We start from the raw sequence: 26,327 nt of genomic DNA on the forward strand, positions 1-26,327 counted from the left end.
GGTTTAGGGATGATTCTTTGATAAATTTTCAGTAAAAAATTGTGGGTGAAGGGTGCAGATATACTCGTTTTAGTGCTACAGTCTGCAAACTTTTTTTGAAAAAAAAAAGATACAAGGTTTTTGCTGCATACAAATAAATGCTCATAACTTCGGAACCATGCACCAAGGAGTAATTATTGGGAACTTGTTTTAAACTTAATTAATTGCTCTTTATTTTCGATCTTACAATCAATTAGAATTGAGCCATAGTTCTTGAGGTAAAGCTCGTTAAAGTTAGAATTCTGGTTTTTTTCTTTATTTTTTATGTTTTTTTCGATTTGATACAATGAGATAAAGACGTACAATTCATTTAAATTACCTAATAAACTAGCGAATACTGCATAATACTAGTTTGATTATAGTTCAAAATTGATAAATTAGTATTTACAATTCATATGGAAAAGTGACACCCGGGGGCGTGATAGAAGTTCTATGATACTTTCACTATTTATCTTGTATTAATTAAATATGGGTATTTTTTAATATTTCAATTCCTTTATTGAACGCTTCATTACTCTATTAACGCATTTGGAGAATCGAAGAGGCTTCTCTTGAAATTAGTTAGTTAAGTGTAAAAATCATTTAAAATAATGAAAAGCAGTTGATATCATTTGTTCATAATAATTTATGTACGTTAAAGAATTTTATAATTTTAACTATTTTCATATTTAACTGACCAAAAAAATGTTTTCATTTGGTATTCGTAAAGTATTCTTATATCTTAAGAAAAGATGTTCAAATAAGATGGTAACAAAATAAAATAGAAAAACATCTGGTGTGGTCGATACATAGCCGACCGCAACGTATATTGCCTATTGTTTAGCGAAATTAAATTTTAAGAAATTTCATGAATTATATTTCAGTATATATATAATAAAAATTGTAAAATCGGCCGCTATTTCAGCTTGCCAGCTCAGATTTTTCCAAAAAAATTTATAAGTTCATTATTTTAGCACCCTGAATTTAAAGAAGAAAATTTCGCGGATTGAATCGGTTGAATATTTCTCTTTGTAGCGCAAAAATGTAAATCAGTCACAAAAAGGTATATTTCACTGGTATCTCCTAAAAGTTGATCAAATCGTGACATAGCCAAAATAAGCTTACATATAAAATTTCATAAAAATTGATTCAGTTGAACTTAAAATACACACGTCCAAACACAGACCGACAGGCCGATGTTTCTGTAATTGCGAAAACGGAGCCAAAGCGGTGAGCGGCAACAGCAAAATAAATTGAACATTAGTTTCACATAATGTCACACCCATTTGCAAGCAAATTTGTTTTATGGAAACAGATAATATCACAAAAAACAGCGGTAAAATAGGAATTAAGGCTATTCTTCGCTTGATTCTGGGCAGTCTCATTCAAATAGTTGTATTCTTGTGAATTCTGACATTTCGCAACGGAAAATCGCCCTTGTTCTATTTTCAACTTAAAAGTAGTTTATTTACGCTTCCCTCCCACGGAGAAGTGTGTTTCCATCAAAAATTCGATATGCAAAATTTCTTGCCATCACATAATCTCCCTTCTTATATGCAATGCGCTCGCTAAAAATTAATAAAAAACTTTTATATGACGTTCACCTCCTCGGAATTCCTATATTTAGGTATAGGTATGTGATGAGCTTCTGTATTATGTCTTGGCCTATAATACATATTGTATTAAATTTAAAAAAAAGAAAACAAAAAGACTTTGATATTTTGATTGACGTTAAAAAGGCAGAAACAATTAAGTTATTTCTTTTACTCTCACATTGTAATCTCTATCTGCTGTATTTGCTGTCTTTTTTTCAATTTTTTCCCTTAATATAGATTAAGAAGTTTCTCATCTTTTTATTTGATTTTTATTTTCACAGTTCGTTGCTTCAAGAAAATAGAAAAGCAATTTTTGTAAAAATTATTTTTTTTTTGCTTAAGCTTTCTGCAACTGATAAGGGTTCTTTTTGTTTACATCATAAACCTTGATAAAAAAAGAAAATAAACTTCGAAAAAACGATTTTCATCTAAATTGGAATTTTTATATGCTAGGATGGACTTAAATTGAAACAAGGACTCAATAATGGGTATAGTATTGCAAAAAAAATAACCTTTAACAAACAGTTGTAGAGATTACGTCTATAAATCGACTGTAAAGGTTGTACGATCAAACCAACATGCGAAACTTAACAATATTTCACGACAACTACATACTAAGTGCAATAAGGTAAGCTCATAAGAGCAAGTATATCTTAAATAAATTGTTAAGACTCTACATTTTTGAACAAGCATAATTTTTTTCATTCCATCCTCGAAATTTTTATTTACGTTTTTGTGTTCATTCATTTTTTGTGAGAATTATATAATAGTATTATTATATTTTTAGTATAATGAGGTTATTTTATAAAATTTTTCTATTATTCTCTCGCTATTATTCACGAAATTCTAATTATATATTAAACATTAAATTGATTGTATAAAAAATAAAAATTGCAAGAATATCAATTATTTCTAAATTATATACACATAAATGTAAAAATGTATATGGGTTTCAAAATCACACGCATATGGACGTATAGGAAATTTAGAAATTTTTGGTTAGCAACTCAATTTCATATGCTGTAATCATAACATGTTATACAAAGTATATTTCTATAATATTTTGTGAAACATTTTTCAATTAATTTACAAAAAAAATTTAATAAAACGCTTCTACGTCCTCCTAAAAATAAACAATTAATTAAGAGGCAGTTTATAAAAATTACAGGAATTCCACAAATCTGATATAGAAAATGTGTTTCAATATCAGGACGAGAAGGAAGCTCGGTTAATTATTACAGGGCAAAGACTACTTTGTGATTCAAGGTTCTATAAAAACGCTTAAATATATAGAATTACTGTGAGTCAAATTTAAAGTAGAAAAGAAGACATAATAATGTTGGTATACAATGGCATAAAAATATAATTATATATACAATAAAAATATGTTATATTTTTACCTTGATCGTGGTTTTAATTTTGATTCACCACTAGTTGCTGGGTCAGAGTCTAATAAAGCTTGTCGTTTTTCTTGTGATATTGATGGACTTGCAACTCGTGTTTTACCTGTAAAAAAGTTCGAAACTATATTTAAGGTAAAAATATATTGTAAATATGTTAGCGAAATTGACCAAGCGCAAAATTTTACACATATTTTCAATGAATTTTCATAAAATAGGAATTTTGAAAAGAATTTGTTTTAAAAATAAAAAAAAGAGCCAAATAGAATTTTGAAAAAGAAAAAATTAAAAATAAATAAAATATTTAAATTGTGAAATTTATAAAAATTTTAATTATTCCAATTATAAAAAAATTCAACTTTGCACTTGGTCAGTTTTGCTCTTTGTTTGCTAAAGTTGTTCTGTTGCGTCTATAAAATTGGGAATAATTATTTTTATAGTGAAAAATAAACTGTTTATAAAGCGAATGATCTGAATATTGCTATTTTCAACCTAGTCTGAAAAATTCGAAGAAAAAATTTAAGAACTTTTTTATTATAAATGAAGTCTAATGATGGCCATTTTTAAAATATTAAAGTGAAATTTTGTTGTACTAACTTTTTTGCATTAAGATAAAACTAAATTTTTAGTAATATAAAAAAGGCTATCCGCCTTCATAAACTAATTTACTTGTTATATATACTGCAAGGATAATATTAATATTATTTATGAGATCCTCTTGTTATTAAATTTTCTTTCGTAAACCGGAAGTAAAATAAAATCATTTTATGTGTATCCTTTATATGTAAAACCCTCATAAATATTTATAAATACAAAATGTCAACACCCTGATTTATAATACACACATTTGAACTTATTTTGAGTTAAAAAAAGGGCAACTTATAAGAAGACTAAATATTAATTTGTTAAGGATTTCAACTTTCGGGAACGATTTGTAAATCTATTTTCGGAAGAGTTGAAAAGCAAATTTTTCATACTTTTTTGTAGGTGTATATAGAAACACATAAAAACTTTAGATATTTGTAATGATTTAATAAAAACAATAAAAAAATGGCAAAGGTTAAGTCTTTCGTTCTGTGTCTGAAAGTAAAAATTTTGCAGAAATTTTTCCTAAATGACAGAAATAGATTTAAGTCCTTTTTCTATTTTTATAGTTTTGAATAAATAACAATGTAGAACTATATAAATTAACATTGCCCTGAGATATTTTTAAGAAAGTTTCAAGTACAAGTATATACAGGAGCCTTAATATTTTTAAATTTTTTTATATTCAAAAAATATGTGTATTTGGGTAAATACATATGAACAGGTTTGTTTTCTGTGCTTGATTTGTTAGATTAATCATTGAACACACATTATTTATTGTTGAATTCTACGTGATTGTTAGCTTAACAGCATTTAATTCCAATTAAAATTAGTAAATTAATTTGAGTTAATTACAATTTTTAAATAATTTAGAATTTCAACAATTTTTACAAAAACGTGCTTAAACCGATTAGGTAAATTCATTTAGACCCCACATTGAATAAATGTTTAAGACAACTATACAGTACACTTATGTCCGATATTTAAGCAAGTCCTATCACGCCTGTATAAAATATTTTACGTTGGATATATATTATTACAAATTTACTTCTCGCTAAGATTTTCAAAGCTGGTTAAAGGGATAATAATATATGAACACTCTGGTTAATATAAATATGCATACGTAAATATTCTTATTTAACATCGAGTTTTTTAAGTGAATTTATATTTGCATGTATGTTTGTCCTGCCACCTATCAGTTTTAGCAACAATTCAAAAACTAAGTCAGCTAATCAATCATTCAGTGAAACACTTACTTTTAACTACTAATGAACTAGTAAAGTAGCTGTCATGAAACTTCAAAAACAACTTTTGGGTTTTCTTTCCTATTTCCTTCCGGAAACCTTCTGTTTTATGTTCATGTTAGTTATTTCGAAAAATCATAAAGAGCTTAATGAAAAACTGTGCCTTTTTGAAAAATCTTAATTTTTTTTAAATCAATAAATCTCTCTTTATCATTTTCTCTCTTATTGCATTAAAAATTTAAATCTTATTTTATTTTAATTTCTCTCTTGAGTAAATGGTTACGTTACTAGAAAAATTGATGTATACATTTTCAGTATGTATATGCGAGTATACTTCTATTGAGAGATTTAGGACAAGAGGACCAATGATGTAATGTATTGGTGTAATTTGTTTGAATTAGAATGAAATTTCCGTTGTGTTTAAAAAATAACATTAAATATAAATAAGCAAACTACTATTCAAGTAGGTGAATATGAAAAACCTTTGACTATAATTCGCAGTCAAATGTTTGAAGATTTGTGTTCAAAGCTTTGGATTCCTTCACATTTATAACTGTCTTAATATCATAAATCTTATTTTAGTATAATTATATCAATTACTATAATCAAGAATTAAATCAATTTATAGGTACCCATTCGATTTTACCATATGATTTTACCATGTGATTCTGTTTAATTTGGATCTTATCGAAGTAACTGCTCGAGTGCATCAAACAAATTCACTGTATTTCAGAATTAGATTTATGTAAATTGGGTTACACGTTAAAATTGTGTTACTGCTGAAATTTTAAACAAGTGAGTCAAAAATCGAAGAACTTATTACACATTTTTGAAAGTATACCAAAGGTTGCGTAAATGTAAATTGTGTGGTAGCAACACTCAAAATCATTGGATCACATTCCAGAGTCATAAATTTGACTTCTTTTGATTCTTTTCCTTTCCTTTACAACATTAAAAATTTAAATCATTTTTAATTTTTTATTTTATAAAAAACTTTCGGAAAATTTTCTTAATACTTTGACAGCGGGTTTAAAATTTTTGGTGGTTTTATCAGTCGTGAAAAGAAAAACCAAAATTTTTTTTGATGTATCTAATTACCTGACCTTTATTACGGGATTAGAACATGATATAAGTATACTGTATATGTGCATGTTTATTTTTTATTTGCGTATAACCTCCATCTTGAACATACACGATTCCACAATATAATATTGTGTTAAATATTTTTAACACAGTAATAAACATCTAAACTAATTTTAAGTATTTTAAAATCTCATTAACTTTTCATTTTTTTTTAATTTGATAAAGGTCTTTTTTTTCTCCAGCAATTTTAATAATCGGGAGGATTTATATATTTTCTCATTTTCTTTACATTTTTCCTTTGGACTTTCTCTTCCTCTTTGTTTTTTTTTTTTGGGTGGAAAAATAAAATATCTTGACTTTTGTTTCTTTTAATTTGACATTTCTGTGATTTCCTTAATTATATAATTTTAAGAATAAGACGACATGTTGAATCCTTATAATCGGACTTTATTTTTTGCTCATTAACTTGATTTAAAAGAAAAAAATATGTAATTTATATGAAATATTCACAATTAAATTGAATTAATTGACGCGTTAAGGGTATATATACATATACAAATATTTATATAATCTAATATACGTATAACAAAAATTCGCATTTATTATTATGTTTAGAGTAATGTAGTAACTATAAATGTAAAGATCTTACTCTAAATACCTCAATATCCTTTTATAATTCATGTGAATAAATTATTCAATCGTATTAAAATAATAATGGAAAAAGTCAAAATATTTACAAATTTTCAATTTTATTTCAAAAAGGCTATAATTAGGATTATAGTTTTGTATCAAATTCTTTTATTTTGAGAAAGCCTTTAAGATGAATTCGAACAAAATCAAACATAATTTGCAATTAAAAATTTTAAGAATATTTTCAAATTAAATTTATTTGGTTCAAACCGGGTGTTACGTAATACGCATACTCCTTGTGTGATGCTCAAATCTATGTAAATTTGGACAGTTCTGTCAAGTTTCCCGTTTCAAATTAATTATGCTATGAAAACAGCTTTATATGAAAAGCGCGCTTCCACAATTTTCAAATTTTATTTAATATTTAAGTGCTAAAAATTTTGTAGTCAATAAAGGCTATTAGCCGTTTTATATTGGAATTATGAAAAGAAATTCAAAAGACCTTTTGATTTTTTACAAAGTTACATAGTCTCTTCATACTATTCTGAGTTAAAAATTTTGAATAAAGTTACTAATTTTGTAAATTTCTTTTTTGTTTTGTAATTTTCAGAGCAATTCCAATCTCAATTCTAAAAGCAACCAAGAAAAACGGAAATCCCAATAAAATTTTTAAAAAGCCCAAAAGAATGCGTTCGCTAAAATTGGTAAGTTATTTATTGTTTTTAATTTGATTAAAAGTCCTAAATGTTAGTGACCAATGGTGCAGTAGTTATTACACTGGTCCTTTAACTGAGGGCTTTCGGGTCCGGTCACTATAAAAATTATATTCAATATTATATAGTTAATATAAATTACATATTAAATAACAAAATAATTAATAATTTTAACTAAGTGCCATATTTCGGTAATATTCAATGTTAAAAATATCAGTAAAATAAAACAATAAATGTCATTATAATCTCGGTAGACTCGTCCCCTACCTAGTCAAATTCAATGACGTAAGAAACGGGTTCATGGTTATCTACGATATCATGTCATGTACCAGCCCTATTCTCCTCCCTGGAACGAACTGGGATAAAAAAGATACACTTTGTCATGGGATACGTTTGATTTTTTTGATTTCCCCATTTTTTATAATTCTTTAACTTGTGGTAAATTTAAAAAGTTATTGTTTTCGGGTACAGACAGAACAAACGATTTGAATTATTTAAAATTAGTTCAAATTAAGACCCGTCAAATTTAAATTTACCTTGGAAAAATTACTATAAATCATTCTTAGAAAATTTTTTAATCAAAAAGTACGCCACCCTCTTTCTAATACTAAAAAATCATATAATTACAAAAATAGAAATATTTTATAATCTCATTAGTCCAATCTTATTAGAACCTTTTCATCTTTTATTAAAAAATTTATTGTAAAAGAAAAAATTGGGGCTACGATATTTTTGATTGCGATATTTAATGATTGAAAAACAAAAATACAAGCAAAATTAAAAAATAAAGTTAAATTCTTTGATAAAATCTTTTGAAGTTGAAAATTTTTCAATTTAAACACGTTAATTAGAAAATAATTTTTTTGTACATAATGTTCTAATTATAATTTTGGAGCAGAAATAAATATTAAACCCTTACATTAATATTTTAAACAATAATTTTAGAAAATTTTAAATTTGATCCTTATTATAAGTTTGTTTTACATGGGATATGGTAACAGCAAAATTTGGTTAAAACAAATATTGAAAAGTCTTTGTCTCTAAAATCTATAATCAATTAATATTGTCTATATAAGCATATTAACAATTTATAATAATATGCAGCCATGAAGAGACAGGCATATTTGTTAAAAATAATATCAACAAGTAAAAACGTTTCAGTCGATATAAACCGACCGAATTATACCCTGCTTCACCTTTCATTACTTTATACATAGCACTCGAACTTGCAAACCATTCTATAGAAACTGCACGGATATGTCTGACCTATAATTGGACACACAAGTGCCAAGCTTCATGAATCTAACTTTATTATTTTTCGAAATAATTAAAATTTCCTTATGCAGTTGTATGACAGCTACCCAAATCTGTCGAATCATTCCAACAAATCTTCGGAAATATAATATGTGACCTACAATCGGACACATGACTGACCAGTTTCATGAATTTATAGCTTCATTATTTCTCCGGATATATAGAATTAGCATATGGAGTTGTACGACAACTACGCGAACCTGCTATCCGAATTAGTCCAATTGCAATAGGGTTAGTTCTTGGCACAAAAGAAGCCACTTGTGAGAGTTTGGTGTCGTTCTTACCAGAGACAACTCCTTAAAGTGGTTAAAAACTCCATTCCAAAGTGAATATACCCTTCACGAAATTGCAGAGCATAAAAATATCTAAAGTTTTCATACTTTTCCAGATCCTTATAAGAGGAAATGAGTATGACGAGCTCGATACACAGCCCGAATCACGAGGACGTGTCAAACCTATTTAATGGGGATTTTTCTGAGCCTTTTGTAACTTGTTCGTAATTCGAGTATGATACGGTAGGAATAATAGAAAAAATTAAAAAAGTCATTTTGCAGTTTTATTTTCGAATATCCTGTTGTTATGTACTTGTACAGAGGGTATTAAGATCAGGAATTTTTCAAGTTTTTCATTGATGATTCCAAGATTTTGACGGTATTTTGGCTCAGTACTAAATTTGCTCACGTGTTTTCTGTGCTGATAACATTGATATAAATGCGTTGACCAACCTAAATGGTGGATGCCGGGGGCAGAAAATAATAATGAAAGGCGTGTTAAGGCTATCGAACTTGCATTTTTTTTCGTATAAATCCTATAAATTTTATTTCAGAATTAAAAATCAAAGTGGAAAAAATAAATAATTTTTTTTTTTGAAAATCAAATAGAATATTTCCAAATAATTATTCAAGTTCCCTTTATCATTGACTCAAAAAGAATAATATTGAATTACATTGTTTTCAGAACTGTGAAAATATATTTACCTTAGGGTGAATTTCTGGAAATTAAGGCATTTAAATTTTTTTTTTAATACTAATTGCAATGCTGTACTTTAAATTTAAGTTTTTATCTGTTGCTCATAAAAATATTAATAAAAAAAAATTATTTCACCTGTTCTTATTTGTGCTCTTGGCAAAAAATGTTTTCCTATACTTTATTCTTATAAACAATTGTAGAATACTCGTATTGAAACTAAAAGACTATTAGCAAATGTTTTTTATCAATTACAATGCCCATTGTGGGGATAAAAGAACTATTAACAAGAAAATTATTATTTTTATCACATAAGAGCCAAATTAATTTAAATGATGTTGAAGAATAAGATCAAAGAAAACGATAAAGAAATTTCTTTATTGCTAAAAATTCAACATTTTTAAACATTTTCTTTTGATTTTTGGAAAAACATCAACAATTTTTAACAACTTTTGGATTTTTCCTTTTTTAATAATTTTCGTTTCGCGATGTACAAACAACCGAAAGAAATCATTTATTTTTTCTCATTAGAAAATAATGTACTGAATTTTTCGAAAAGAAGTGATATTAGCATATTATGCTGGAATTTACACATTTTTATAAGTAGTGCTTGTTGTATACAAAATTTAGTAAAAAATGTTTTTTGTTATAATCAAATGAAAAATGTTAATTTAGTAAGACAAAATTTTGCGTTTCTAAACCTTATGAATGTGAAAGCGCTATCAATTTTTAAGTAATAAACCCTTATGTAACACAAAAATATACGTGAATATATGTTAATTTTACATAAAGTGAATGCAATATAAGCTGAAGTATCATAGGTTTAACTACTTCAAAAAAAAAACGGAAGAATAAAAAGATTAACCTGACTAAGACTTTCACTAGCGCATAACCCTTGGAGTGAATAATGAACTTCTAGTTTTCCACTGACCTTGATAGTATTAATACATAAGTTATTAAAATTTAAACCGCTAGATAAGTCTTTTCGTCCCATTACAAATTACACTGTCAAAAATAGTCATTTTCAATATTTGAAATCAAAAGAAATTTGTAGCAAATAAAAATGAAAAGAACATGTTACAGTTTGATGTTTAAAATATTCTACAAGCTTCTTTGTAATTAATTTTGTCATATTTTTCTTTTTTGTAATTTTTTTCGATTTCAGTTGCTTCATTTCACTAGATATACCTGTGTTATGTAGTAACTATAATTATTGAAATTATTATTTTTTCTAATATCCTGTTTTTGTATATCAGTTATATTTTTTCTAAGAAACATTTTTCAAAAACTAAATTTTTCTAACATACATATATGTAGCTATAAAGAAGAATTTTTTGTCTTATAAAAGAAGCATAACTGCTCCTACAATATTTCATCATAGAGAATTCATTTTGAATTATATGCGGCCATAATACAGTAAATAAAGGTTGTGTTTTTAAAAACAGCTTATATAAAATTTTTTTTATACTAGTATACAGAAGCTTTCAGAGAAAATGCGAACATGCTATTTCATAATTAATTTTTACAGTTGCTAGTCTATTTAGTCGGTCCCCCTTCTGATAGAGCCTGCTAATAATTTCATAATTAATGTCAATAGTTGCTAGTCTATTTAGTCGGGGACCCCACTGATTGAGCCTGCTATTATATACATATTTGTTAACGATTGTGTTATACCAAACCCAAAAATATTATTGTATGATTGCATTCTTTTCCCTTATTCTATACGTATACGTACTTGTATAATATTTCCCTCTCTCTACAATTAAAAATCCTTTTAATTATTACGATTTAATTTCTTTTTTAAAAATTAATTAATTTCAGAGTAATTATTTTTAATAATGATCTCTTTTAAACGATAATTTTTAATTTTATATTGAAAGAAACTAAAATAGAAATTGATACAATATCAATCAACTTATAACCTTAATAAAAGAAATTTAAAATCTTCAATACTTAATTTGAAATGTTTAACATTTTGAGAGGGATAAAATTAAATTAAAAAATTGTTACTGAATATTTGGAAAATAAAATTTAATTTGATTTTTTTTTGTCCAATAATCATAAAATAAAAACAATTTATTAACGACTGGAAATAAAAGAGACACTAATTTTTGTTTATTAATTCAACAAAACAGAAAATAAGCGAGAAGAAAAATTTCATTTATTATTGTCAATCTGTAAATTGAATACTCAATGAGACGTAAAAAATTAAATAAATTAAAAAAATTGTCATAAAAGTTACAAAAACAAAAAAAAAAAACAAAATGAAAATTAATATTGTGAAAATCTTGGAAATTTTTTTTTTTTTTTTATAATCAATTTTTTATTACTGACCTTTTAACCTTAAATTCATACTAAAAATTAATTTTGTGTAATTTTTTATTACAATATTGAATAATTTAATCACCTATATACAAAAGACTTACAATGGGCATATTCTATATATGTATGTATATCACAAATTTATATATTGAAATAAACTTAGTTCCGGAGAACAAGGTGCATTTATATAAATGATCTTTTGAAACAGCATTAAAATTTATTTATTTTTTTTAAGCACATTCCAAACTAAATGAGAAATAAAATGCTTTACTATTCTAACCATCTGTTTTTATAATTCTCAAGCCTTAATTATGCCACTTTCTGATTATTTACTAAGCATGTCGACATCATTAGTTTTTGATTTTTGTAAACGCAGAAAAATATTGAGCTATGTTTCTATTTTGAATCAGGTTAGGTAAATTTTACAGTCACAATATTACCGTTGAAATTAACCTTTACCTTAAATCTGCTATCTAAATAAATTAATAGCATCGTTGCAAAAATGGTAAAATTTTTATTTTATTCACCTTATTTTTCGAAACTACAAGCAAAAATCTTAGATGTTTTGACTAATAGTTTTAATACTTCTTGAAATTTTTTCCCGCATAAATAATTTTGGAATGTCTGTATTGTGGTATTAGAATAATTTGAACAAAACATTGATTTTTTTGTAAAACATTAGTTCGAGGTAAATGTGCTTCCTTACGAATCATTTGTTTAATTTGAATTCATTATTATTTTATTATTGTTATCAATTCTTAAACAAAATGTCATTTTTATTGTTTTCCTTTGAAAATTAATAAAAACTTTTAATGATTTTTCTTTATATTTTCCTGTAGTTCGCAGATATTCCTTTAATAATATATATATATAATATTTATTAGACTTGATCATAGAGCAACTATGAGGGGTAGATTTTTGGAAAATGACGATCACTAGCTTTTGAAATTTATATTGCAATTAACATTTCTTTAGTTTCAAACTTGTTTGCAATATACCAGAAATTATTTAAGCCGAACGCTATCTTTCTGAATTTATTCAAACAGAGTTTATTCTCTCTCACCATACCATCGCAGGCTTCTTCTTTACCTATTTTCAAAAATTTCTATCCCTTATTCTGACCTTATCGTGTAAGAAACTCTTTGAATTTTAACGCTTTCAGAATTTTATTGGCAGATGCATCTATCAATTAAAATTCCAAAATCTACTTAGTTTAATGATACAAAAAATTCTAACATAACTAAAACGTACTCTGTTATAGAAATAAATCAATTTTCATTTACGTCACTCTTTAATTTGACATTTTAAAATTAGTTTTTCAAATTAAAAAGAAAACAGAGTATTAAAAATAATGTTCTTTAAGCGCAAATTCTAAAAGTGATCATGATCAAGAATCATAAAATAATGCAATAAACGAAAGCAAAAATGGTAATACCTAAATTTTCCTTAAATCCTTTTGTTGTCAGACAGACATTTAATTTTTATTTTTTTTTTATATTTTATTATTAAATTTCATCTGATAAATCGTTTAAAATCACGACACCTATAAATAATAAACTGTATATAGATGTATGTATAACATCAATTGCAAATCTCATTTAGATTTATTGTTTTTATTTTTCTTTCTTTGTATATATATTTTTTTTCTAATATCCTGGTTATCCTTGATAAAATAAAAATAAGAAAAATTTTTTACTCCTTCTTTTCTTTTTGTTATGAGCTCTTCAGTTTTTTCTTTACTTCTGTTTATTTGTATTGTATATTAAGGTGAATTATTTTGCAAAAGTTTTATATTAAAAAATAAAAATCACTTCTTAGTGTAGGATTTATTGCTCCTGGAAAATTATATTAAAATTTCTAAAGGAAAGCTCTTTAAAAAAATCGAACTGTTTGTATATGATGGCCATCATGATGATGTTTTTTGTTTTATATTATAGAGCTAAGGAATTTCATTAAATTTTATATTTATTCATATTTAATATTAAAACACTTTTGGTGAAGATTCAGAGAATGAAGACAAAGCGAAGGAAGGAGAAATACTCGAATTTACTCGAATTTTATGATAAATTTAAATAAGTTGCCTTCAAAAATTATATTGCATAGCAGATTAATAAATGTATGTATGAATATCTATCCCATTTTAAAAATTCTTTATTTTAAATTTAATTTTTTATTGCTTTAGATTTCAATTTTAACTTAAAAAATTTATCATAGTGTGATTAATAACAAAAATTTAGTAAATTTTTTAATTCTGCCACATACATATATTTATCATTCATTGAAACCATACATGTAATTGTGGACTGCTCTGCTTTCGAGATTGCCAATTTTCGCATTAGTCGTTTAACGGAATGCAAAAACTGGCTATTAACAATTTCACATTTGCAGTAGTTGGTCAATTAACTCTTAAACAGTATTGTCAAATTCTAAATAGTGAAAATCTATTAACAAATTAGGGTTAGAAAATATTAATGCATTTCTAGTCTGTTTTGTTCTATTTTGATTTTGTTCAGCTTATAGACAACACGTATTAATCCCAAGATATGGTTTTTCCAACTAAGACTAAAATTATTTTTTTATGTTTCTAAGTCTGACGAAAATTCCAAACGTAGAATATATTGAAATTTCGAAAATATTTGAAGAAGTTAGGCAGTTTACCGCTTAGTTAAAATTTATTTTCTATGAAATTTTTACTGTTCTCTTTCGTTAAGAAACCTAAACTGTATATAACTTTTGAGTGTATTTTTAAATGGTAATGCTTAAAAACTGTTGTGAAGATTTAATAACAATAATTTCGATTTTCTTTTTAAAGTAAACATTTTAAAAAATTCAAAATTACATTCAATTTTATTTTTTAAGGTCTCAAGATTAAGATGCCTTTAAATTGTTAGAATGTTTTTTCCAACCAAATATTAATTTTACAGTATATTACGTAAGGCAAACAAAAATGTTAAACCTTGATTTTTTTTTGAATCCGATTCCAGGGAGAGCTATTGACTTATTTAAAGCCCACCTCACCTAAATTGCCTATGGGGGAAATTCAGCGAAACGGAAAATTCCATAAAAATATTAATATACATAAAAATATTAATATAAATGTATACAAATGTTCTTATGGTGTACAAAATAAATTGTTTTTCTTTTGTTTTTTTTGTTATACATATTTTATTTATTTTCCACTTTTAATCCGTCAACATTTTCACCATAATATCAAAACCATCTCTTCACTCCTTCATTATTTTTCAATTTTTTAATATAATTTTGGTTCTTTGTTGCTTTTGTTTTTATTTTATTATAATAATATAGTGGCTGGAGTATTTAATGTATATATAGTATATAGCAATTAGACTTAAAAAAATGTATATATATATTTTAGTCCTAAGGCTGTATACGAAAGATTTTTCACTTGTTGTCAAATTTAAAGAGGGAAATTATATTTTAATTGCTATGTGTTTGTTTTTCCTTTTTTTCATTTTAGTTTTATTTTAATTTTGTATATCCTGTTTTAGGAAAATTTAATTACCTTTACTTGTTGCACTAACATACGCTGATGACCTCCGTTTTAATGGTGTTTCACTGGAACTATTACCTGCAGTCACATATTTTGATAAGGATAATAATGTTTTAAATAATTCTGTTATATTGTAATTATCCTTAGCGGAACATTCTAAAACTTTTGCCCTGAAATTAATACAGAAATAAAATAGTAGCATTTTAAATATGGTATTACAGTGTGGACAATAATTTAATATTAAAATTACATTGTATATCAGTTAATTGAAATTTATTGTAATGTAATTGACAGAAAATATTTATAATATAAAATTTAAAGTGTTAAATAAATAAAAAATATTTAATTTAATTTATTGAATATTTAAAATTATGTAGGAAATATGGTCATATTATTACTATGGTGTCATAAATATTAAACTTGCAGAATACTTTTTAAATTATGGAAAATTTATATTAAAATTACATTAAGTGATTATTTTAATTTAGTGTTTGGTAATTAAATGATATTAAAAAATATTTACCATGTTTTAAATTAAAATTCCCGTAGAGCGAACGTATACGTTAAAAGTTAAATAAATTTTTATAAACAACTCTTATATTAAATTAACAAACTGTTATATTTAATTAATTCAAATTACCTATATTAAAATATTGCATCAACTCCAATAACTTTTAAGAATAAAAATACAAACAAATTACAAATCGTTTCATTTTACCTGTTTTTAGACTTTTTCAAAAAACATTAAAAAACATTAAAAAACGTGTTTATAAGATTCACTCTGTCCGCCCGTCTTTCCGTCCTTACAGCAAAATTTTTGGGTCTATTTATTGCAACGAAAGTACAAACAGTTTTTAAATTCTACAAATACTGAAAAGCAGTGCTGAGCTTAAAGTTAACGATTATCTAAAATCCGTTTTTTTCAAATACTTGATACCGTTTTTCTTCTAAAACCTAAACGTTAGCCTGCCGAAGTTTGAAATTTTAACACTTTTTAGATACTAATAAAGAGTTTATTTTGTTTGAAGATTTTTTTCTACCTCGGTCATCTTTCTAGTTATCACCTTTTGAAATCTGTAAAATTTGAATTTTCGGCACCTTATTGCAAGATTTTCAAATTTCTTAAAATGCAAAACGCAAACGGGAAATTTTTCCTTAACTCACTTGCTTAACTAATCAATTCAACCATACCTCCATTTTTTTTTGACTCATCCTAAATGTATGCAAAACTTTTACATACAATTTGGTATATCAATGAAATTAAATAATTCAAACTAGTATGTTGTAGATTGCTTTTAGAAGCAGCATTTCACTTCAATTTGACCCAACTTTATTTATTTACAAGTAAGCTTAAATATTACAGACAAGGTATCGGACTACATATATACATTGGCAACCCTATTGAAGTTAAATAATTTTCTATATTATTTTACTATACTAAAATAAGTTTTTGTGTGATTGAGTTTTTTACATTCAGAAACACTGAAATCCCAAATCATTAATTAACCCCAACAAAATATCTATACGTATATCAATTTACTGTTTTCATTCTCCGAATATTGTATAAATACTGTTGTACGAAATATAATGATGTTGAAAGTGCGCACATGTATGATGATACAGGTAAGTTGTTATGGGAATAGTATAATTAAAACAATGCTAGCCAGCTACATATTTTCATTTTATCAAACGAAGAGCAAATTTAAGAAAAAAAAAATACATTATATGTGAAGTAAGAATTCAAAGAAAAAATCAGAAAAGTTCTCATTCTAGTATTGCAATAACAAAATTTACTTGGTTGTTGTGACCTTTAAATAAGCTTCACTGTAAGAATAATATTGGAATATTGGAAACATTTTCGAAGAATTTTTTTCATAATTTTGCTTAATATTGCAAATTAATTAGTATTAATTATTATACACTATTCAACATTTCATTTAAATCCAATCACATCTATGAAAATCGAATGTAAAAGCCTTTTAGCATTGAAATTGATCAATCCATTTTAATTTGGAAGGCACTTCTTTTATAAGATTGAACACATGCATATTGAGACAAATTTCATTGGTTTTCACGACAAAACCATATTAATAAAGTGTCACATTATTCATTTCAATCAAATTCTCTTAACTATTACAAATATGTTTCATTGTACATTATGTACATAATGTAAATATATGTACATAATGTACATATATTTAGCACATACTGTGCTAAAAAATGTAAATTTTTTTTCTGTTTCAGAAATACGGAACAATATTATTTATTATTTGTATACACACATATTGTCCATTCAGAAGGACAATGTGATAAGTCAAAAACCAATTTTTCAATAAAAGCGCTTAAAACATTACTTAATTAATACATTAAACCTTAATGTGCAAGAATAATGTCAGGGGCTATTAAATGTTAAAAAATTTTGCTTGAAATACTACCCAATTACAGTAACAAAATATGCAGCAGTAACAAATGAATGAAGTGCGTGAGATGGGTTTCATAAATTCTGAAAACATTGAACTTTGCAAAAATATCCCTCGCTTCTAGATATTAAAAAAATCAGATTTTAAACCACCATTAAACAGCGGCTAAATTTTGTTTAAAAAATTTACATTAAAAGTTTATGTTAAAAAGTTTACTAAGGATTGTGTTTACATTTACAAACGAATTTATAATTTTAATTGTCAAATTGTCCAATTTTTGTTTTGACGTTAGCATATACTTGTCTCTGCATATGCTTTTCTGCATTCAAAATTTTTTTTAAACAATATGGAATTTGTCGAAATTTTTGCATAAACAATACAGAAGGTATCTAAATATAATTATGTGTAATCAAGTGTTCTCATATCATCCATAATCTTTTTTCTAGCAATTATTTTCATTGGCATAACGAACAACAGTTTATGAAATAAAATTTTAATGCCATTGCACGGTATGGTATACCTTGTAGAAGCAAAATTTCTGCTAGAAGATAATGTTATAATTCCTTTCTTTCGCGAACAGAGATAATCCCCGATGATTTTTTCATGCGATGAATAAAATAATCATTTCCAAGTCAAAATTTTAGGCAAAATTTACGATATAAATATTGATGTATTTTGTTTGATCAAATTGTCATTTTCGTCTATCAAACGCGTTATTTACAGAACGCTTTTTCACTGCATACTTCATTTGATTTTATTTTGTTTACAGCATTCATTGGAAACGATTTGTTCTTAGTGCCTGACATTTAAGCGTTCATAATCGAAAACAGTTTCCGAATAAAAAATGTAACACAACCTTAGATGTTGCTCCAATAATTTTAATGCATATTCTACTAAATAACTCCAAAATACACATAAAATTAATATTCTCGAATTTCACATTATTTGTTTTTCCGTTTTTTGTAAAAGTGATTATAAAATTCATAAAAAATTATAGCCATGTTCAAAAGAAAATTCTTTACAATTTGTGGTATATTTGAGGGTGTAAGCTGAGGCTTTTGGTACAAATATTGATCCTCATTTATTTATTTATTTGTATTTTTCCATTTTTTTTTAAAAAAAACCAATTAAAAAAAAGTTAAATCACATTAAAGCCTTGACAAAAAATATAACATTTCATTATTGACCAACAAATAACGGAAATCCATTTATAATAGCCAGGTCCAATACATAAATTGCATAAAAAACAACAGTCACGAACGAATATCTTTTGTGTCCTTATTGTGACTTAATTTATTCATATACATGTTTTTAGTGCTATATCGGATTTTTACATTTTACACAATAACTGGTAAAAGCAAAAAAGAGTAAAACCCAAATGTGTTATCCTTCTTCATATAAATTTATAAATTTTTATAAGAATTGTATTGGAACAAATGTTGCTTTTTCTACAAAAACAATTTTTTTAACGAGTGTGGGGAAAATAAGTTTTTTGCAAATTATTATACATTTCAAAAAGCAAATTTCTTGCAAGTGCTTACTGCACTGGCTTCATACTGAATATATGTATATTTTTTGTAAGCTTGTGACATTTTTAAAGCGCAGTTGAAATTGTAGACTTGATGTTTTTTTAAAATTATGGAGTAGTGTTTATCAGTTCGGACTGGTGTAGTCAAAAATTTGTATACGAATTTTGGTTTTAAGAGCATAGGAAATACTTCACTTTTTGGTTTTAAACCACACTAGAAAGTTAGCATGGTCGTATCTCAATTCTAAGTAGGTACTTAGTAAAATTTCATCGCAAGAAAAGTGAGTACCATGCAATTTTTAATAAAAAATTGTAAAATATGTTGAATTTATTGAATTCTATAAAATGGGTTTTCTATTCTTGAAGTACGAGAGTGACAATTTTAAAACAAAATTTTTATGCTGCATTTAAACATAAGAATTATGAAGTTAAAAGCTTGGCCTGAAAAAAAGAACTTTGTTGCAAGCAGAGAGAATTTTGCTTGCAATATTGGCATAAAATCAACGGTCAGACAGAGTGAAAGTATAAGATATATTAAAGTTATTTTGTTTTTATTTTCCTGAAGCATGATTTTCATTGGTTTTATTTTCTGAAATGCAATACTTTTTTTGCGGTACAGCAATGCAATAATGGCACCCTAAATTAATGGATGCGCATATTATATATCCATGTACATATATGTCTGTTACATCTGTACCAGCTATGTGCAACTTTTGCGGGATTATGGATCACATCAAAGAGTAAAAGATAGCTATAGGAATATGAACTATGAAATACTTTATAATTTCAAAATAATGGTTCCAACAAAAATCGGAAAATGTTTCAGAAATATAGAGGTGTTCTATCTTGCTTTTGTGTTTTTTTTTCACATAAAGACTTTGAAAACAAATAAAATTATTCGAACAAATAAAAAAATATTTTAATCCTAAAGAATTTGGAAAATACAGGGGCCTAAATTCAATAATATTTCGAAAGGTTTTTGCAAGTTTACATATTTGAGCGAACCGTAGGTACCCCATGTCTGACACACTTTATGAAACGTGTAATGGAATTCGAAAATTTTTCACGCTATAAAATGAAAGCAAATTTGTATTCTGAAAATTGTAGGTCATCTAGGTTATCTGAAAATCAAAATACAAAAATAACAAACCACATTCAGTGCAGTTTTGCTGAATTGCTGTTAAGTTATCGTTTTGCTCATCTCTGGTCTATTAAAACAAAAAATAATTCCAATTTTTACTTTTTTTTGTGTAATATGGATTGTGAGACATTAATTTGCAAATTCACACACAATTTTTTTTTTTGTAGTATTCGTTAAAGTAAAAAAAATGAGTTTCATGAAATATGTAGAAATTATTAACACTTCTATAAAAAAAAAATGGAGATTTATAAAATTTTTTAAAAAAATTCATATTAAAATCGTTATATTTTATGCCATTCAAATCGAAATTCATAAGGTGTGAATATGTCGGAAGTAAGTTAAATTTTTTCTTCATTTTTCTAGGCTATTTCAAAGATACGCAAATTATACTGCAAAATACTTTTTCATTTCTCTTAATAAATCTAAATTTTTGTTAACAGGAAGTGTCATAAACTACATATATGAAGAAATTGCATTTTGAAACTAATCGAAATTTTAAATTTTTGCTGGCAACACGGAAAAAACTTAATTGTACTACTATTGACTGTAACGATGCTGTTGTTTATTTAACAATATTATAATTACGGTGTATTATAGTATGGAATTATAAAATCTTTCATGAAATGAGTAAAATCCCAGAAGCAACATGACAAATAAATTGTCGTTCAATACAATTTGACTTGGATACGAGTTGATTAATTCTTCTTTATGAACGGTTAACCTTTGATTAATATTTCCAAGTTGATTACTTTAAGCGATTTGGTTTGAGTTTGATCTATGTTAAGTTAACGCAATGTTTAAGTTGCGATTAACATAAATTATTTTTTTATTAAAGATCTCATAAATTTTCAATAAGAACACTGTTGAATAGATTAACTATCTTCGTGGCAACTATTTTTTAATAACAATTCAAGTTGATTCCGTTTCAATTGCCAATATTTGAAAATGGTTGCATTTTTGATTAATTTGAATTGCTTTTGATTTTCAAATATGTATCCAATATTTGTTAATTTGTTGTTCCAATTTTTGCTATGTCCATAAAATAGCAAACATTTTATAAGAATATTTTTCTCAAAAAGAAATTTTAAAGAAAAATTTAAATAAAATTTTTTAAAATTTTGTTTCACGTTTAGAACTCCTACACATTTTTATTGTATTGTGCAAAATGCAATCACTTAAATTAAATTTTATGCAAAGAATTTTTTAATTTGCAAAATTACAGAAATTCTTAGCTCCAATTATATAAATCCGCAGTAAAAATTTTTAGACACGTTTAAATCAAGTATTTGGATTTTTCTTACATAGTCTTTAATTAAGAAATGTGTATAATGAGACCGACACCTATTTGAATTCATGACTTTAATAACGTGTGTGTTGTAAGTTTTCCTAATTTGCTTAATTAAAAGGTTGAAAATTTTGAAGGTAGGTGTTTGGACATAGGTTTTAAATGACGTAAATTTTATGAATTTTCAATTTTATGAATTTATAGTTAATGTAAGCAAAGGCTTGTTTGAATCGCTAATATTATTCTCAACGTTGCAATTCTATTCCATAAGTTTTGGATATTCAAGCATTCGAAAAAGTAAACCAAAACAGTACGAGAGTGTTTTATTTTCATAAATTTTAATAAACAGAATAATTTTTAATATTCATGGACAAATATATCTTCTCTTAGATGAACTTAATTACCAATACTTCATATCAATACTGATAATATCATATTATTATCATATTAAATCAGTTATTTAAAAAAATGGTAATTGTCTAAATCATTTTACAGATACATATGATTTCATCCGACGGGATGATCCAGGATTTTACTTTTTGGTAGCCATATAGTAAAAAAAATTTATAAGTAAATTATTGTTATGAATGTTGTTTTTAAATGCAACCAATAAAATTTGTTTTCCTTTAACAATTCAAAAAAGCTCAGAAAACTTCATTTTTGTTTACTTTAAAAATGTAGGTTTCTAATATATAACTGAATTTGGATTAAATAAATAATAGTTCGCAAAGTAGCACAATTCCCTTCAACCTCTTGCAAACGCTGAGGAAACGAGGAATTCCAAATTTTGGCTTACTATTTTAAAGAGTATAGATTATAGAAGGTTTACAAATCAATTCACAGACAGACAGACGTGCGGCCAATATTCTTTTTCAAACTTTGAATGTTTTTTGAACATACATAAATAACTTATATAAATAACAAATCTTTTGGACTACAAGTCAACTGCAAATGCTGCTATTACAAAATTTTGTTTTACAGATTTTACAAAATTTGTTTAACAGAAATTCTTACTTGGGACGTGATACGATATATAACATATTATCATCCTTACATCTGAGCGATTAACAGAATAAAGGTAATGTATGTATTATGAATTACATGCTACTTTTATATTAAAATTTAAGAACGAAATCCTTCAGGTCAAAAACAAATAAGCAATTATTAAGCAATTTATTGCAGGATTTTAAGATATCTTAATTGCAGACTAAACTATATAATTATTTTAATTATAATAAAGAATAGCAATAATAGCATTTTATAGTAGAGTCCTCTTTAAGTTATAAATTAAAACATTTCTCCTTCAATTCAACACTAAGTTTATTATCCTAAATTTCAATTACTGACGATGAAAAAAAAATCAATTATTTTATGTGAATGGGTTTAATAACATCTAACCCATAATGATAATACGTGACTGCTTTAGATACTTACATACAGATATGTATTTACCCATTATATACACATATATATATGAATGTATCTATTAACCCTCAATAAATATAAACGTTATTTATTTGCTTCATATAAATGATAACACACAACGTGTTATCGCATAGAGTTAAAGTAGAGAAAAAAAGAAATTCTATGAAAAATTAAAGCATAAGACTTACGAGGTAAATACTTTGAATGAGTTATAACACTCTCTTTAATATCATAAAATAAAATGCAGGAGAAGTGAGTAATCTTTTTAATTTCATTCTTATTTTGGTATAATATTTTGTTGTATGAGTATACAGGGTGGATTACGAATAACAGATAGTGCTTCAAAGATTGAATCGGGAAAGCTCAAATATAGTAAAAACTTATGCGTGTAATGAGCTGCTCTATATTGCGGCAGAGACATAAAATGCTTATGTGAAATCTTTTCTTACAGGGAAAGGATTTTATTTAATTTTGCGAAATTTAAACAAGTAAACAATTTTATGTTTGGATTCCAAACATTTTTAGACATAATTTTGAAATCTTAGTATTCAAACGGAATGGAAATTTGGTTAATATTGCAAATTAAATGTCAACTAACAAAATTAAGTTAAGGGATTAATTTTAAAACTGAAGGCACAATGACAATGGAGGCGCCATAAGTCTTGGATGTGTCCGCCATAACTCAATGGCGTCCGCTGCAATGTTCTAGTTTCTTAAGCGGTGACTAAATCAGATCATACAACACTTTTACCGACCGTATTGTGTAAACAATAGGTAGGTTATGTGATGGCAAGAAATTTTGCATATCGAGTTTTCGGTGGGAACGTACTTCTCCATAGTAGGGAAGTGTAAATAAACTATTTTTAGCAACCTGTCGGTCTGTCGGTCTGTGTGTGCACGCGTGTATCTCAAGTTCGGCTGAATCGATTTTGATGAAATTTTATATGTAAGTTTGTTTCCACTATGGCACGGATCGATCAACTTTTGGTATATATCAGGCCTCGGGAACTGCACTTTTTAGCGGGCCTGTTTTACATTTTTGAATATTTTGAAGAAAATATTCAACCGATTTACTTGAAACTTTATATATAAGCTCAGGTCGACCGTCCGCGAAAATTCGTATGTTTTGGAAGAAATCAGGCATCGGCAACTAGACGTTTACTACGGGCCAAACATACACTTTTGTGTATATAAAGAGAAATAATCAACCGATTTCATTGAAATTTAATATATGAATTCCTAATATTAAAGCAATGAACATATAAATTTTTTGGAAAGATCAGGACTCGAGAACTGATTTGCGGGCCGATTTTACATTTTTCACCATATCCACAGAACAAATTGATGGAATTTCTTGAAATTTGATATTTGAGTTCTGGTTGTTACCGAAACTAACTGGCGAGCATTTCAGGGAATTTGGGTAGCACAGAGCGAAACTCTACTAAGAGCCAAATTTACATTTTTCTAAGTATGTTAATTATAAGCTTACTAATGTCCTAAAAATTGGAAAGAAGTATTTAACAGACATTTTTATAATATTCTGTAACACTTTCATTTAACTAGACAATACACAATGCGGTCGGTTATGTGCTGACAACATCAGATTTTTTTATTTGCAATCCCACCCTGTATTGAAAATATAGATCATATAGATTATATGTATATACAACAAAATATTATATAGAGAGAATTTCGCAAATTCATTTTGTATATGAAAGAAAATTATTTCTCATGAAATTCCATTAAAGTTATTATGGGTATTTCAATTCATTCCATAAATTCCTTGATGTTCTTAACTTTAAATTCATATTATTAAAGAAAGTGAATATTTCATTTTGTTGTCCACCACCGGTACAAGTAATGAAGAATGATTTTAATGTATCATGCATACACGTACTCGTACATAAATACAATATTGTAGTATGTATTGTTTATATAGATATAAGAATTTCATAAAGGTTGCATTTGCATGTTGGTATATTATAAAAATGAACGAATCAGTTTACTAGAATGTCATATTCATTATCATTAGATGGCACATAATCATATGCACTAAATATTTTAAAATTTATGTATAGAGGAGCTTTTATAAACGAAAAAATTTAACTTGGAACCAGAAATTATGGTTTGAATGTCTCCAGAATACGACTTCTAAATACATATATAATGAGCACCTTTTATTGTCTAAATTTAGTTTATCATTGATTCATCGAAAATGTTAATTAGGAATGCGTTAATTTCATGTTTTACCCCCGTCTATCAGCCACTAAGATCATGTTATTTGTTGCATCTAAATAATTTTCATTGACCCTCCGGTTTTATTTGATTTTGGGGCTTCTCTAATGGACCACTCAAAATGCAGTTGACGCCAACTTAACCGGACAATTATATTTTAAAAGTAAATCAGTTCATTGATTCCAATAATAATTGTTTTTGCAAAATATTGCAAGTTTCCTCTGTTTTTCTTAAAAATTTAACAATCACACACTTAAACAATTAGCAAATATGTACGTTAATCAACAAAATGTACTTAATTTCAATTTAATAAATCGTATTGTATTTATTGAACAACACTGCCTAAAGTAAGTATTATTTTGTTTTTTCATAAAAGACATCAAAACAAATGAAAAAATTAAAAAAAAAAGAACGAATAAAAGCATACAAAAAATATCATTGAATTCGAGCAGTGACATCTATTTTTTGAAAAATGAAAGCAACTATGTACATAGAAAAAAAAAAGTTATAGGTACGAGGGATGGAATTTTTATTAAATCGTGCATGAAAACAATGCACAAAATAATAATAGAAAAAATAAAATAGAGATATCCTTCTACAAGGACATTAAATAAAAATTTAGTTTCTAATTTATTTGTACTGCAGGGACAATTTAATTTTATATGTTGGATTATTTTTTTCATATTCAGCTTTTTTAGTTTTTTTAATAAAAAAGTTTTTTATTTGTATATAAATTGCATTTTTTATTATTTACTTATGTTTGTAAATAAATAGTAAATAAAAAAATTATTCAACAAAAAAAAATGTTTCGTAAGTCGCAATTATTCTTTTATTTTTAAATAGAAACGATGGAGCTGTGGTTATGTTTAAAAATAAAAAAATCTAAATTAAAAGTTATGGAAACAATATGAC

At 26.0% G+C, this 26,327-nt stretch overlaps 1 protein-coding gene across 2 annotated transcripts in view; it reads right to left on the reverse strand.

The window, feature by feature from the left end:
- Window positions 1-26,327, reverse strand: part of LOC129611029 (GTP-binding protein Di-Ras2) — a 134,652-nt gene that overhangs the window by 243 nt on the left and 108,082 nt on the right. The window contains exons 5-6 of one of the 2 annotated variants that reach the window (XM_055523939.1): window positions 15,394-15,551; window positions 3,014-3,119 (exon numbers count right to left, since the gene is read on the reverse strand). In XM_055523939.1, coding sequence (XP_055379914.1) covers window positions 3,014-3,119; window positions 15,394-15,551 — 264 coding nt within the window. Of the gene's footprint in view, window positions 1-3,013; window positions 3,138-15,393; window positions 15,552-26,327 lie in introns of both variants that reach the window. The other variant, XM_055523938.1, reaches the window with a different exon arrangement.

The sequence above is a fragment of the Condylostylus longicornis genome, unplaced genomic scaffold, assembly GCF_029603195.1.
Source record: "Condylostylus longicornis isolate FDR11 unplaced genomic scaffold, ASM2960319v2 ptg000048l, whole genome shotgun sequence".
Taxonomy (NCBI): domain Eukaryota; kingdom Metazoa; phylum Arthropoda; class Insecta; order Diptera; family Dolichopodidae; genus Condylostylus; species Condylostylus longicornis.